General features: G+C 46.8%; 1 protein-coding gene across 11 annotated transcripts in view; it reads left to right on the top strand.

Moving 5' to 3' along the window:
• The window catches only part of KCNMA1 (potassium calcium-activated channel subfamily M alpha 1), a 719,040-nt gene that overhangs the window by 506,174 nt on the left and 196,690 nt on the right, over nt 1-16,176 (top strand). For all 11 annotated transcript variants that reach the window (XM_080687587.1, XM_080687584.1, XM_080687583.1 and 8 more), the window contains exons 10-12: nt 10,840-10,950; nt 13,486-13,591; nt 15,623-15,705. In XM_080687587.1, coding sequence (XP_080543713.1) covers nt 10,840-10,950; nt 13,486-13,591; nt 15,623-15,705 — 300 coding nt within the window. The remainder of the gene's footprint in view (nt 1-10,839; nt 10,951-13,485; nt 13,592-15,622; nt 15,706-16,176) is intronic.

The raw sequence follows: 16,176 nt of genomic DNA, 5'->3' as shown, positions 1-16,176 counted from the left end.
TTGTCATTCATTCCACATGTGTTTATTGAGTGCTCGCTACACGCCAGGCACTGGGGATAGATGTATTTCCACATACCCATAAAAACCTCCAAATAGGTCACATCTGTCTTGAGCTGCACATCATATATTATTTGACCACCAATGTGGTTGGCAGTTCAAAGTCAGAGCTTATTTAGGCTTCCCCTGCTGGTTCCCAGAGGTGACGGCCTTCCTGCAGGCTGCATGGCCATGGCTGAGCTTCCTAGGAAGGCCTGACCCAGCATTTGGACTAGGACACAGGGTCCTTCATGTGGTGTGTTGGGCTGAGCACTGGGGGCCTTCTTCCCTTTCCCGTCTCCATGGAGCTTAAGCAGCACTCACTCTTGCCCCCCCACGGTCTGCGTCGGGGGCTGCTCTTGTGAGTGAGGTTCCCTGTGAGATGTCATTTACGATTTCTGTCCCACAGACACCGCTCTGGTTGAAATGTGACTGAAGCTTTGCTTTTTACACAAACTTCCATCCCTTAACAAGTGAGCCCTTCAGCCCTCTTCTTGCAAGGCCCATGCGAGCCCCAGCTTGAACTCCCAGCAATGTCTTCAGATTCCTAGATTTTAAAAACCATAAATTAGCAAATCATCAACATATCACCAGGAAGGATCATCTGGTAGCCATTCGAGTCAGAAGGAAACACAGGCCTCAATAACCGATCTTCACAAAGATATGAAGAACCGTAGACAGACAGATACAGTAAATAGGAAGACAAACAGATAATTCAAGCTGACAGGCCAGCTTGGACTGATTAGGCATTCTGCTTTGATTAGCATTAAACTTTTAGGGGAGGAAAAAATGAGATTGCCCTAATACTTTGGAACAATGACCCCTTGACTACTTCAGAAATTCAGTACCGAGGGACAGATACCAAAAGCAAGTGTCAATTAGATGCTGTATCGTATAATGTAATATGCCAGGTATTCCTTTGCAGTGAGAGGGGTCTTGGTGGGTGTGGATGTGGGCGCTTCTTTCTTTGCATCTGCTTTGGATTCTTATAAGCCACATCTTCAGTCCCTTTCAAACTTGAAGCTCGATTTAAAGAGACTCGGATGCATATTAAATCAATTTCCTGATAATACTAATGGAATGAAAGCACCCCCCCCCACACACACACACACTTTCCTGCTGTCTCTCTTCCCTTCCACACACTTATCAAAATGTTCCAGCTATTGTTCTGAAAACAAGAATAGAAATGTAGGTGGGAGATGAACTGCATGGCTAAAAAAAACAAAGTCGTATGTAAGCCTAGATTTTGCTCTTAAATATTCTTTCTTCCATTAAAAAAAGAAGTCTGAATATGAATTTTCTAATTATAATCCCAGAAGATTCTCTCTCTTTAACCTCACATTTGATTGGAGAATCCTTGCTGGGTAGATTTCAAACCCAAAAGATGCACGCAGCCCTCAGAGATTAAGTGGTGTTGTTTTCTGTTTCTGACGATGTCATTCATTTTGATGGAAGGCTTTCCAGATCTGTGTACAGCAGTTCTTAGTAGATTTGGGGTTCATCCCACAGATGCTGCCATCATACATTGAAAACAAACCAGGAAACTTTCTAACTGACCAAGTCTGGTGTCTCCTTTTATTAAAAATCTGTAGGGGCTAATGTGATGTGAAACTCCTAGAAGCCTCATTCTGTGACGTGCAGGGATCTAGCCTCCACATCTAGTACTGGCATTGCATGGCAATGGCTGTTCCCATCCCCAGAACCACAGGACTGCTCCAGATGTAGATGGCAATCGTCAGTAAAGGAACCTTAGGTCCCCTCTCTATACCTTTTCAATAAGGGGACACAGAGACAGTTCAGAGATGCATACACGCCCATCTCTGTGAGGGGTTTCTGACCCTGGCCACTGACCGTGAAGCCCAATGTCAGCTAGCATCTAGAGCAAATCTAGGAAAGCTCTCATTCAGTATATTTGCTCCACTAACAAGTATTTGAGCCCCTGCCATGTTCCTGGCACCATGCTATGTGCTGTGTTTAAACGGATGAACTAGAGCCCAGCCAGTGTTGCTCAGTGGTGAGCATCGACCAATGAACGGCAGTTCAAATCATGGTTTGATTCCAGGTCAGGGTAATAGCCCGGGTGGCTCAGTCCCTAGTAAGGGGCATGCAGGAGGCAGCCGATCTATGACTCTCACTCATTGATGTTTCTATCTCTCTCTCTCTTCTTCTCTGAAACCAATAAAAATATATTTCAAAAATCATTTATAAATAAATAAATAAATGAAAGGATGAGCTAGAAAGTGTGATTATTGCTCTCCTGGAGCGGACCTGGGACATCGAGCAATTAGAATCATTTAAGAAGCCAGTGGCAGCTAAACAGAAGCTTGAATATGTAGGAGTATCATCCCAGTGAAATGCTATTTTGGCGACAATATTATTCAATAAAATCATGAAATTATAAAGAAACATGAAGGCTGCAAGCATTTTAGAAGGAATGCTCCTAAAAGCATTTGCTAATTCCCAATTTTTAAATGTACCCATTGGAGTAGTTAGGGCAAAGGTAACAGCAGGTGACTTGAGCACCAAAAGCCTACGGATCTAATGATGGACCCAGTAACAGAGGGGTGCAGAGAGATTTGGAAGGATAGGGAGTGGCTGATGCCACCCTGAGGTCTGCTCCATTCCATGCCTTCCCTCTTCCTTGGTGAGGAGTTCTGTGCCTCACGGAGACCTGGAAGCTGTGGACAGCTCCCAGTTATTTTGTGTGTAACATGCCGGAGGCCTCGGAGGCCTGTGCAAGTGTGTTGCGTCTACTTAGCCAGGCTTGTTAACAGAGTGTGCAACCTGGGGCAACACCCTTGGGTGTGGTGGGGAGCAAGGCCAGGATGTGTCAATTTGATTGTCATTATGGGAAGGTCAAGTTCAATAGCACATGCTCTCAGGCCATCAGGCATGATTTACTAGAGGGGTTAGGGAGAGAGGGAGGGCTCAATTTGCAAATCAAAGCTGTATGTCTCCTCTCTAGGGCGAGAAACATTTCTTTTGGACTCATTCTCTATTTCACCTTCATCCCCAAAGAGGTAGCTGACTTTTGCTTAATACTCTCTTCTCTTGGTCCCTCTGGTTCAGAAGCAGCATTACCAAGTGGAGAGAGACAAGCTTGCTTTGATCTGAGTCGAGGAGAGTGCGGTTCAGTGTGATGATCCCTCTGTAAGCGCAGAGAGCCGGCCAGGATTGGAAGAGTCAGGTCAGGAGAAGACTGGCTTATTTAATAAATAGCCAAAAGCCATTGAGTCTGCAGTTATAGGATGAATAAAATGCAGAGGAGTGAGGGGTTGGGGAGAGAGACAAGGAAGTGCAGTTTGTGAGAGTCCGGCCATCATATTATTGCTTCCTTAAGAGAGTTGTGTAATTCCTCTTCTGGGCAGGAAGGGAGGAAGGAATAGAGAGAAAGAAACCAAAAGAGTTGTGGTAATATCTGCATCCTAGGTTATTGTGAGAATTAAATGAGAAACTGAAAAGCAGGGATTGGCAGAGCTTGGTCAGGGAACCTTGATTAAAGGGCCCAGGACTGTACGTGGTTGGGGAGGAGTGATTCTCCAGTTAAAAATGAGGTGCTTACCCAGGGGGTAAGAGATCTACCAAAGGACTTGTATCCATGCATATGAGCATGACCAATGGACACAGACAATAGGGGGTGAGAGCATGTGCTGGGGGGCGGGTGCAGGCAGGGAGAAGTCAAGGGGGGGAAAAGGAGACATATGTAAAACTTTCAACAATAAAGCATTAAAAAATGAGGTGCTGTTGACAGAAGGGGGTGCCTGCTGAACAGGCAAAATCAACCAATGTCTCCCACTCTGAGGTTCCCGGCATTTAGTTTTAACACTTGGACTGAAACACTCTTTAGGCAGCCAGCCACAAAGAGGGGATCATTCCTTGTGCACGGTCCAATTATGGAGGTCTGACTTGGGACGGTGGAGGTGCAGTCACAGATCCCTCTGGGCTGGCTCAGGTGCTGACCACTTGCCAATGGTAAGATGCACCCCATCCTGCAGAAAGGTCTGGTCTGGTCAGGACATCCAGTGTTTCCCATTGGATCGACCAGTAGTCTGTCCTCTGACCTTGGGGTGTTTTCTAGAGGTGCCTTTGCTGCGATGCTGGGATGTAGTTGCTCAACCTTCTGCCCCATTTAGAGAAACAGCCAAGCAGCCTGTCTCCCCAGAACAGCTCTGTTGACAGCTGGATCAGATGATTACTTCATTCTCTTCCTCACTTGGAGGGAGAAGGCATTTCCTTCCTTTGTGATTAGCAAAATCCTAGATGTAGCCCTGGCTGGGAAATGACCTCATCTCCTAACCTCCTTGGGTTGTTTTGGTGGTTGTTTGTTTGTGTTTGTGTTTTCATTTGTTTTAAACAGAAAGTGGTTAAAACAGGGCTTGGAGTGCTGCGTGCTCACAGTTGTTTTGGTTTCATTTTTGTCCTTTTTATATGTGCTGTTCTCTCACATACTTGAAACAGGGTAGTAGACCTGAGCTGGCAGAAGCAGGCACTGCTCTGAGAGGCTTGCAGCTGACTGTTCAATTTCTTCTACACTTACTATGGCACAGGTCACCTAGCCATATATGCTCCGCCATCAAGTCCATTGATCAACATATAGTTCTTGAAAGCCCAGCCAGTTTTGGGGTCCTGAGCTGGGTCCCAGGGTGCGCTGGAAGGAGGAGGCCCACTCACCTGGGTTTGCCTTGTTTACAGAAGTCGATCTCCGGCATGGACACCCTTTGGGACAGTCTTTTAGGAGGACGTGTGAAGGCAGGAGCTAGTTTAGCCTTCTTCCTTTAGGGCAGTACTTTGAGTACTGACCACTGCGATGTGGGTTTCGGGACCTCTTGCCTCCCCACCCTGCTTTCTACGTGATAAAACGCTGATGAATTCCTTGGACAAGTCCTTCTTAAAATGCGTTCCCATCAAGGCAGCAGCTACCAATGGCGGGAGGTGTGGGGGGAGGTGGGACCAGAGAAACATGATTAGAAGGCGCAGCAGAAAGACAAGAGCTTCTAGCATATGTATTTGATATAAATATTATAGTTTTACAGAGACATCGAGATCAATATATGCCACATTTCATCTAGGTCTTTTACAAAGTGAGCGCACTGTATTCAGGAAAAGCTGTATAGGATTTTCAATTTACTCCCTATGATTTATTGTGACAGGATAGCTATGGGTTTTTTAAGTTCTTTATACTTGTTCCAGTAAAAATGGATATAGTATCTTTAAAAATAAACAGCCCAGAGCTGTGCATTTTACATCGTCTTCCTCAAGTGAGGCTCTGCTAAAGGGAGATGTAGGACCTCCCTGTCCTGTGGGGCCCGATGCAGTCGGATCTGCCTCCATCCTCGAGTTTTAGCTTTTTTGGAGGGGGTGGGGGTGGGGTTGGGAGTTGTGGGGAGAGTAAACATGAACGGAATTAGGAAGCTGTTGCAGATGTCTAGACAAGATGGACGGATGGCATGAACAGGGGCAGATCCAGAGAACTGGGACCCTGTGGTAGGGCTGACTGGTTCCAGGTCACCCAGGACCGCAGCTCCTTCTAGCGGCACCAGTTGCTTCCTCTGCTTAGGGGGCATTAAACCACAGGCAGGCCTGCCCTTGCTCTGGCATTCACTGGGCACTGAGTCTCTGGACCGCAGTGTCCACACCAGAACGATGCAGGCACTACACTCGCCAAGGGCAGTTCTGACACAGATACACGGGAGAACGTGCAAGGGAGCCCACCACCCTCGCAGCCCTTTGCAAAGGCTGCTGGCTCTCAGCAATATTGCCTGAGTCTTTTGAAAAGTGTGTAGATTTTTTTCCTCTCATTGAGGGAACCTCACCCTCAATGGCTTTGGGTGCCTCGTTCCCCAGAGCCTTGAAAAGCTGTATCTGGTGGCTCCCCTCTCTACTCTCCTCTTATGCCTCCAGCCCTGAGGCAGTGCCCCTGAGCTATCCACTCTGAAAGGCACAGTGGCATTGAGCTCTGAAACTGAGTTCCCAACTGCACTGGGGCGTCCAGCTTTCCTGACCCACTTTCCAGCAGAGTGATGGAGGACAGTGTGTGGGAGGTGAAGATGGTTATTGACAGCGATACTTATTGAGTGAAGAGGCGCCCATGAAATAAGCAACTGGTAGTTTTCTGGTGAGCCCTGATAGCGATCATAATAGTCAAACATTATTCTGATTAAGTCACCCTCCACCCCTCGATGCCATGCTTGCTCCGTGACCCACCGGCGTTACCACCTCTGGTTCATCCAGCCCGCATTTGTGGACACTCTCCCCAGGCCAGCCACTATGTGAGTAACTGCTCTCCCCAAGATGCCATTTTGGCATTTCAGATGCTTCCTCCTGCATCTGAGAAGGACCCTTTAATCCTAGCTACTAACATTAATTTATCTCAACAAAGATTTGTTCCCAGAACTAAAAAACTTTAAAAACCAAAAAGTACATCAAAGGAAAAATGGTTACTGAGTTAGGTTGGCTGGCCATCTTTACAAACCAGGGGACCAGGCCTGCTAGAAGTCAGCGGTAGCTATGGCCAGCAGTCTAAAAATGTCCAGCTCTGGGTCCGCAGCAGCTGCCTTTGTAAACTCTCCAGTGTCAATGAACCACAAGATTTCTGTCTTCCTCTGGGTCCTCAGGCTGAGGAAGTCCTGAGCCGGATACAGCCTATAACATCTAAAGATGGATGTCTGCATCGCGTCGCAGCCCCTGGGTGGCCAAACTGGGTGGCTTAACTTGAAACTTGATTCAGAGTTCATGCTGCCTCTCAGCCTTGGCTGTCTTGGGCCTTCTGGTCCGGCTGACCAGGTGCAGCCAGAATCCAGTGACTCTGCATCTCTGTGGTGCTTTAGGTGGGGTTTATCTCTGTCCGCTGCAGGCCCCACACTAAGCTTCTCCCCTGGCCCAGCGAAGACTCTCCGACACCCCATCCTCTGTGTCTCCAGGAGGATCTCCTCTTGGTTCAGCCCAGCCGGTCAGGAGCGAGCAGAGCTGCGATACCGAAGCCTCTGCCCTTTTCACATCACCCCTTTTCTCTCAGAGAGAATTGGGTCAGAGAACAGGGTCACAGCCTGGGCAAGTCCCTTTCACTTGCTGTGGGATCTCGGACACATAGCTTAAGGCAGTGGTTGGCAAACTCATTAGTCAACAGAGCGGCAAACCGCGGCTCGCGAGCCGCATGTGGCTCGCAAGCCACAGTTTGCCGACCACTGGCTTAAGGAAATTGAGGTTCAGAGAAGTTACCCAAAAATATGCAGATAATAGGAACACGAGGTTATGTGAGGATTAGGTGAGATTATACCGGCCTCAGAGCTTTTTATATGTTACGTACTGATTTACAGGTATCCCATGAATCTTGCCATTTAATGCTTATAAGGGCCAGACCTTTTCCTAGGCCCTTCACATGTATTATCTCTATTTAAATAAATTCTCAAGATAAACTCATGAACCAGGTGCTCGATCCAGCCCCTCAGAGATTCTGACTTCATAATTGTGAAATGCAGAATTGGTCCCTTACCTAGGACTATTCCGTTCCTTAGCGTCGGAGCTAACACAGGGCTATCCAAATGAATCTCACATGGTAGATTTGTGGGTGTCACAGACCTGACAGATAATTTTGGATGAGGGTCTTTTTTGGCGTTCTCTGAACCATGCACTGCGAACGACCATTACTCTGTGTCCAGGGATGACACGTCCTGCTCTCAGTCTTAGAGCATTTCAATTACATTTTCAACTAACAGGAAATGCTGCTTCTCTTCTCCCCTCGATGACATTCTTCCCAAGATGACTGCCCCTGGAATTGTCAACTCCTGAAAATACTTCTGGGAAATAAATGTGCCCCTTTCACCATCCACCCCGGCACTCCCGCAGGGCCCTCATGCTCCCTGGGCAACGGGCTGGTGGGAGCCGGCCTCTTGATGCAGATGCTGAGTTGGAGAGGCAGCTTCTTCCCATCCATCAATCCTAACTGCATTCAAACATTTTCAATATGTGGGTTCCTTGATCGCGTTCACTGTATGGAAAACAAAATAGAGGGAAATGATTATTGGCACAAAACAGGGACGCGGTAAATCTTCAAATCAGATACGGGACAGATTGGAACAATATGGGTCCTCCAAGGTTGCCACCATAATGTACCTAATACTTCTCCGCGGGCAGGGCGGCAATCTGCTTTCAATCAATCTTGCTTTTTCTGAGCAAAAATACCAATTATGTTGAAGGAAGATTTTTCCCCCTCCCTTTTTGAAAAAGACTGCTCTCTACCCCAGAAGGCATGCTATAGTGAACAGACATATATTTTAAATCGTCGAGAATGGTATTGGACAGCTAACACCAAATGAGAAAAGTCAATCCTTTTTTTTTTCTTCTGTCTCCTGCCAGCATTTGTCTTACTTCTTAAGAGAAGTGAAAGCTAATTAAAGGCTTAAGGGATAATATTGATTGCATTGGAATATATTTTATATGTACCCAGCACATTTTCAACTAAGAGAACCCTGACTCTAAGGCTGAATAAATCAGCCGCTGAGCCTTTGATTCAAGGGTGAGAGGGTGAACTCATCCCCTCCCCTTCCACTTCTCATACAGCTGTCCTAAAGATGAATGGTTTTGGAAGAGGAAGTGGGGATGCTGGCAGATGTTCATTCAGTTCTTTGCACACAGGATAGGAAGGATGGATGTTCAGGCATCTCTCTGGCCCTCTCATTGATTTGAGTCCAGCTTTGAATAATAACCAGGCTTATGCTGGTGTAGAACTGTGGGCTTTGCAATGCCTGGGGCAGGAGCTGGCTGGGGTATTAACCTCTCAGTTTCCTCATCTGCTGAACGGGGATAAGAAGCTTGCCCTGGATCACAGGTCCTCGGGGGCAGAGCAGGGAATCAAATCTGGCTTCCTTTCATATCCCTGTAGAGGGGCCCTTACCTTGGACCATGCTGGTCTTGTTCTCCATCAGGGAAGTTTGTGGACAGAAAGTATCAGCATTGCCCCCACGCTGCCCCACTGTCATTTGTGGAGAGGTCAAGTTCACAATCAGAAATCTTATTGAGATCACGCAAATTCACGTGCAGCCTGTTTTGTCCATATAGATGCACATGTGTGACAACAAGCATGTTAAGGTATGACGTGATAAAAATGCATATAATCTGAGTGTTTCATTCACGTCATGTACTCAGGCATACTGTGTATTTTAGGAAGGTGCTGGGTGTATGGGTTTTGAGCGTAGAATTTGGATGGGTGGTCACAGGACCTCCCTCAACCCGGCAGGCATGGACTCGAGCTCAGTGATCTTGCTCACATGGCTCCTCTGAGGAAGTCACTGACTCCTCCCTCCCCGATGGCCTCTGCTTGCCGATCGCTAAGTGCAGCTCCGTAACAATAACAGTCCATAATGGTGATATTATGAACTGCACCGCACGTATTATTGATTTACTCTTTGTTCTGCATCATTATCCCTTCACCAATGAGTTTACTGCATTATTCTCACATACTTAGTCAAGCACCAAATTACAAGGAAAGGGCAGGCTCTTGTAATGGCATCTAATGGAACATTGCATAAGTGATCATCATGCTTCCTATTACGAGCCGCCTCCAGCCAATGCGCCTTCCACCTTATTGCAGTGTGCACAGAGCAGTTATGAAGTGCAAGGGGCCTGGCCATTTTACATTTTCCCGCAGAATTACTGTGCTTCTTGTTCACCATGTGCCCATGCCTCATGGCCCAGCCAGGGATTCAGCCTCTGTCCCCCGAGGCCCGAGGCGCACAGGGATATGGGCTGAGTCCCTTGCGACAACCTCTCTACTCTAAGCCAGTGGGTTTCATCTGTACAGCCAGTCCCGACATTGGGGCCTGGCACTAACTCTTCACCAGAGTGCTTACTCCTGATCGATCGAGCACCTTGTAGTGACTGTACTAGTAAGTGGCCATAGTATAGCCTGGAGTCAACGTCAGATTGGTCCAAGAGCCCAGAGATGTTGGGGGGACTCTTGTTCCCACAGTTCTGGAAGAGGGGCTCCTCTCCTCAAGACCAGCCACCATCTCCAAAACAGAAGTCCAAGCCCCCTGGGACAAGGCAGACAGTGCCAGCGCCCTCTCTTCCTGGCTTCTCCCCATCTCGAAGCTGATTCCTTTGGCTCACAGGGACATCCGCGGCACCCTAAGGAAGCAGCTGCCTGGGGACACAGGTCTGCAGCTGATCTCCCATTCCAGAGGCGTCCTGTCCCCATTTAGCCCTGAGTAATGCTCACTTACTGTAAAGTGTTACGTGCTCCCATTGTTGGAGGAGTTATGGCAGAAAAATGCAAAATTTTCCTTTTTACTGCTTATGGCCAACAGAGCCCATAATGTGTCAAGCCGCACATTAGCCACCCTGATAAAAGTTCGCTTCCTTACACACAAAATCATCGTTTCAGCAAGATTTGTTATCTCATTACCTGATAAGCTCTATGTCATAAACCAAGACTCATTCAGTAAATCTCTCGGGAGGACGCTTTGTGGGCAGAAAGGGAGAGATAGGAATCTGCAAGGGACTTGATAATGCAGCGTTTAAGCACGAGCATAATGTCACTTATTGTTAAATGCATAAAACCACTTGGCCAAACGGTTGGGCTTTAATAGGATTTTGTGCAGCATCAGGTGAGACGCCATATGCCTTTTCTGCTGAAGAGCACCTGCCAGCACCGCTGCTTTGCCTCGCAGCCTATGGGGAGGGGAGCTGGGCTCATGGAGCGCCCCCGGGACGATGCTTTCCTGCGGCTGCGCTTCCTCTGTCCTGCTGGGCATGGGTGCCTGGGTCACGCTGGGCCACTTCATCTAACCAGCCTCTCCCATTCAGGCACATTGTGGTCTGTGGACACATCACTCTGGAGAGTGTCTCCAATTTCCTGAAGGACTTCCTGCATAAGGACCGGGACGATGTCAACGTGGAGATCGTCTTTCTTCACAAGTAAGAGGCCCCTGTGGTTTCGAGACCCTCCACCTAATAAGATACCCCGAGGGGACATTCTGAGTGTCTGCAAGAGTGGGGTTTGCGGGGGCAGCATTGAGGGGGCAGGGCAGGGTTGAATAAGACATGATCCTGATGGTCTCATTGGACAGGAAGATCTGAACCAATGGAAAGGCAGTAACACGCTAGTTCAGTGAGAGCAGCACCTGCCTCTGTGAAGGTGATTCTGGCAAATAACAGAGGAGTTTATTATGGGTCACACACATCATTACTGTCTCCTCAGCTTCTGGATCTCTGTGATCCATGTGTGTCCCCATTGTCTGGTACGGAATGATGAGAATTATGAGTGCAGGGGTGACATAGTGACTAAGGAAGACATAAACATAACTGGAAGCAGGATGTAAGGTACTAATAACCACAGTAACTCTGGTTCCCAGAAACCCTCAGTGGGGGACACTGTGCTCCTTTGTCACCGTGCATACAGTCCCTTCTTTAATCAACAGAGGGAGCAAAGTACATGCTCTGGGTTCCGAATACCCGATCTGAATCTTGCGTCAACCAATTACTTGCTGAATTTCTCTGGGCCTCAGTTTCCACATCCATAAGACAGGGAGATCATCATGGTTTCTACCTACATCCTTGGGCTGTTGTGAGAATGAAAAGAAGTAATCCATGTAAAGTACACAGAGCAGAATCAGGCATGCAGTAGCTGCTCAATCAATGGTAGCTATTATTGTGAAATATAAAATATATTAGGTCACATAATCAATTTAGAAGGTATGTCTTATTATATTTGATTTACAGGTGAGGAAAGCAAGATATCACCCCTCTGCTCAATATTGTTGAGATTTTAAGCTTTGACTCATCCTCTTTAAGTAAAAGTAGTCTGCACAGGGATGGACAGTTGGGGGGCTCAAGCATGTTGACATGCATTGCTCCATCTTCTTTTAGAGATGGGCCATCAAGGGACCAGCCCTTGCCATAAGTTGGCAGAGGGGAAAAAGCTTACATGTCGGTGTTGGCTCGGTATGGGGTTGACCACTCAGGACTCAGTCCTGCTCCAAGAGCCCACTCAGGTTGATCTCCCTACAAGCTCCCATTCTGTGTACCTTCCTCCTTCGGGCATTTGTTCATCAATACCAAAATGGTCACCAGGTTTGAGCACCAGCATTTTTCTTCTCAGTCCCGACTTCTCTAAGTTCTGAAAAGACTGGCCAGGCCATGGGCCCAGGAGCAGAACACACAGAACAGTTCAGAGCTAACTGCTGATTTCCAGTTGTGGGGCCCATCTTCTGCTGAGGCTTTTAGAAGGTTCAAGAGAAGTGTAGTGTGTACTAGTAGGTCTGCCCTCCTGTTGGCTGAACATTTCAAGATGAGCACATGTGCGACATCAGAGCACAACAGTGATCCTACTTTAACTGACTGAAGTCAGTTTAGCCAGGTGGCAGACTGGCCCGGGGCATCTGTACCAGGAAGTGTCCACCGCTTCGTGCATTACCCCGGGAGCTTCAGGAATGAAGCATGAGAGTACTGGATCTGGGGGACTGGAAAGATTTACATAGGCAGCTCCTCTTCTCTCACCCAGGGCTTCCGTCAGAATCAAGTTGGCTGTTGATGCTTCCAGTATCAGGGTTCCCTTATGTCCTCAGCATCGATTCTTGTCAGCATCATCGTAGATGGCCCAGTTAATTAACCTCTTGAAGCTTTGTGTTAATAACATACCTTTCTCTAGTGTCATTCTGAGGTTTAAATGAGTTAATACTTGCAAGTGTTTAGAATGGTATCTGCCATGTAGTAAATGCTCAAAACATTAAAAATTATTAAGACTAGGACTTAGTAAATGTTAGTTGTGTTGATTAACACTATCCCTGGCACCAAGTAGGTTCTAACTAAATATGACCTCCCAGTGCCTAGTATAATATCATACAGAGTAGGTTTGTTCATTTCTGCAGAATGAATGAACGAATGAATGAATGAATGAATTGGTCAGTCCATGTTTTAATCTTTGTCCTCCAGTGGAAAGATGTCCTTACAGCTCAGTCCTAAGAATGGTGAATAGTATACACCCCTGTGAATCAAGAACAGTACTGGGAGTAAATGAACTCTGGGTGTGGCTACACAGAGGTGACATTTTTGGGGATGAGGAGTCCATGAAGGGGAGAAGCAGGGAAAAGGCTTTTGGTGGAAGGAACAGCACTGCCAAGGGAACCTGTGGCTAACCCTGATGTCACAACCTCAGTTTCTCTATTTATAAAATAGGGATTCCATTCATAATGAAGTCGAAGACATTTCACCCCATATGCCTTAGACTTGGTAAAAGTCTGGATCTGTTTATTTTGCCTGGTATTCGGTTTGGTTCAGTTAGGTTTCATATCTCTTGAGTGCAAGCCTTTTATTTATGACAAGTTTGGGAGCTGCTTTTTAGAAGAAAGCCCTTTCCCAGATCTCCCTCTGTGGAAGTCAAGAGAAGGGGGCCTGGAGGCTGCAATACCTGCGTCTGTCATATTAATGGCTGTTTCTTCTCTCCCTGCACAGCATTTCTCCCAACCTGGAGCTGGAAGCTCTATTCAAACGACATTTTACTCAGGTGGAATTTTATCAGGGTTCAGTCCTCAACCCACATGATCTTGCAAGAGTCAAGGTAAGAAGGAAGGAGCGACCTCTGCTTTTCCTCCACTTAAGAGGGGGGCACCTGACTCAGTGGTGAGGGGATATGCCTCCCAGGATGGCTAAGAGTCACCTCCTAACCCCTAATGGGAGAAGTCAGATACCACCATCTTGGCATCACCCTTGCATAGACCCCAGGGCTTGGTTCTGCTGGCACCTGCTAGACCACTTGTGAACATTCCATACTGGAACTACTTTGAGTATGCAACTTTCTTTGCTGGCTCCCTCAGTATCAGTATTGCTAAAGGAAGCAGAATAGTTGTGTGGACTCAATAGTCTCCCATACAATGTAATAATCAAGTTATTCCCATCTTGAATACTTAAGTAGGACTCAATGTAGCTCTGAAATCAATTATTTATATCAGAAAGGAACATTAAGGGTAAAATTCTATATAATAAAAGGCTAATATGCAAATCGACTGAATGGAGGAATGACTGGTCTCTATGTCATGCACTGACAACCAGGGGGCAGACGCTCAACATAGAAGCTACCCCCTGGTGGTCAGTGCACTCCCACAGGGGGAGCGCCACTTGGAGAAGCCGGGCTCATGGCTGGTGAGTGCAGCGGTGGTGGCAGCACTCAGGATGACCGACTGTGGTTTAGGCCCACTCCCCCCTATCAGTAGGATAGCCCCTAAGGGCTCAGGCTGGGCTGAAGGACCACCCTGAGTACATGAATTTTGTGCACCGGGCCTCTAGTTTAAAATAAAATTTTACCAAGTCATAAAACATTTTGAGCTTCCTTCTTCCCTGACCAAAAGACTAAGATGTGGAACTAAACATACAGGTATCTGATATCACTTTGTACTGGGCTAAATTTTCTTTCCAGCACCTGCTAAGGTAGAATCTTCTTAGAAAGCACACTCGAGGCTTATAAGGGTATGGGGTACAGCAAAATGGCCTCTGCCACTCTACTCATTGAATACCGATTTTGTAAGCATGCTCTGAGTATGCACAACAGTAAGTGTATATTGAAATTGTGAAGCCACTGACATCTAATGCTAACTACAGTCACCACACCATTCAGTAACCATGTAATAGGCAAACATGAATAAGCCAAAAGGACTTGAGTAAATTCTCTGGACTATTAAAGAAAACCAGAGACACTGTGACGTACGATGGGGGAGACCACGCCCTCCTTCCAAATGCAGGAGGGTCTGTTAAGTACAACATGACAAGTGGGACAGGCTGCAGGCCTGCGCCAGCATGAGAATTCTTATGGAGTCCAGTTCATCTTAATTTTCCCCAGACATGGTCCAAGTTATGGCTAATGTGGAAGCTCATGAGAACTTCGAGAAAATGGTTATTGTTCTTAATTTTGATGTAGGCAATTATTAGCACTACTCACAAACCCCTCAAAGGAATAAACTATTTGGGGCTCATGTTCAGATAAGTTAGTAAGTTATAATTTGAGATCGTCTGTAACACATGATTTCATACATACGGATGTGTTGTCTTTTGAATATCTGAATGCTAATTGAATGCTAAACAGCACTGATTCAGGACTCTCATTTCCTTTTATTTGCCAGATAAGATGTGAAAAGGATTAGAGGAAGAACTTTGGAGTCTAAATAACTGAATCTCCAACTCCTCAGTTATCTTGGTAACCTGAGTGGATGGGGTTAGCCCACCTAACTCTATTTCCCACCTGGAAAAATTAGGATCGCTGTGGGGAAAGGAGGTGGGGTAGGGGTGGGGGTACTAAAAGGCTTAGTTCATTGTTCTTTAAATAAATCTGAGAAGCTCACACGTAAGACTATGCAAAATGAACAGTATAATTACTAAGGTACATGCTGTTCCCTCCAACAGCAACAAGATGAATTGTTTATATCATAACAAGACTTTGCAACCTACACTTTTGACACAAACTATAATCTCTCAGGATTCTTTTTAAAAATTTCCTTGCAAAGCACCAGGTTCCCCAAGAGCTGCCAATAGTGAGAGACTGCCACCAAGCCTGGCTATTTATGTGTTTGTGCCTGTGGTTTTCCTTTCGGTGTCTTAGATAGAGTCAGCAGATGCGTGCCTCATCCTTGCCAATAAGTACTGCGCAGACCCTGATGCTGAAGATGCCTCCAACATCATGAGGTAACCTCTGCGGGTGGGGAGAAGGCTCTGGGCTCGGGGCTCTGTGGCCCACTTGCTCCCCTTTGGGTCCTCTACACCATCTCCTCCATAAGCTACCTGTCTAGGCTTGGGGGGAGCTAAGGCTGTGCTGGGTGTGGAAGGCAGTGACACAAGGCATAGTCCATAGGAAGTTCGTCCTGAGAGGATGGGAGCTCTGGGTCTTGAGTTTGAGATCCTTTAGACAGGACCAAAAGGAAAGGTAAATTAGATGGGCATGACCTGGATTAAGGTGCCATGTTTCCTAAGAGGGAATGGACCTGAGATACCTAAACGGGGACGTGGTTTCATCTCAGGGGACCTTTCGAAACATCTGGAGATATTCTTGGTTGTCATAACTAGGGTTGTCGTCCTGCTCATGCCTGGTGGGTAGAGACCAGTAATGCTGCCCAACATCCTATAATGCAAAGGCCAGCTGCACACAACACAGAATTG

Source organism: Plecotus auritus (assembly GCF_963455305.1).
Source record: "Plecotus auritus genome assembly, chromosome: 9".
NCBI lineage: Eukaryota > Metazoa > Chordata > Mammalia > Chiroptera > Vespertilionidae > Plecotus > Plecotus auritus.
This window is presented reverse-complemented; position numbering and strand designations above follow the sequence as displayed.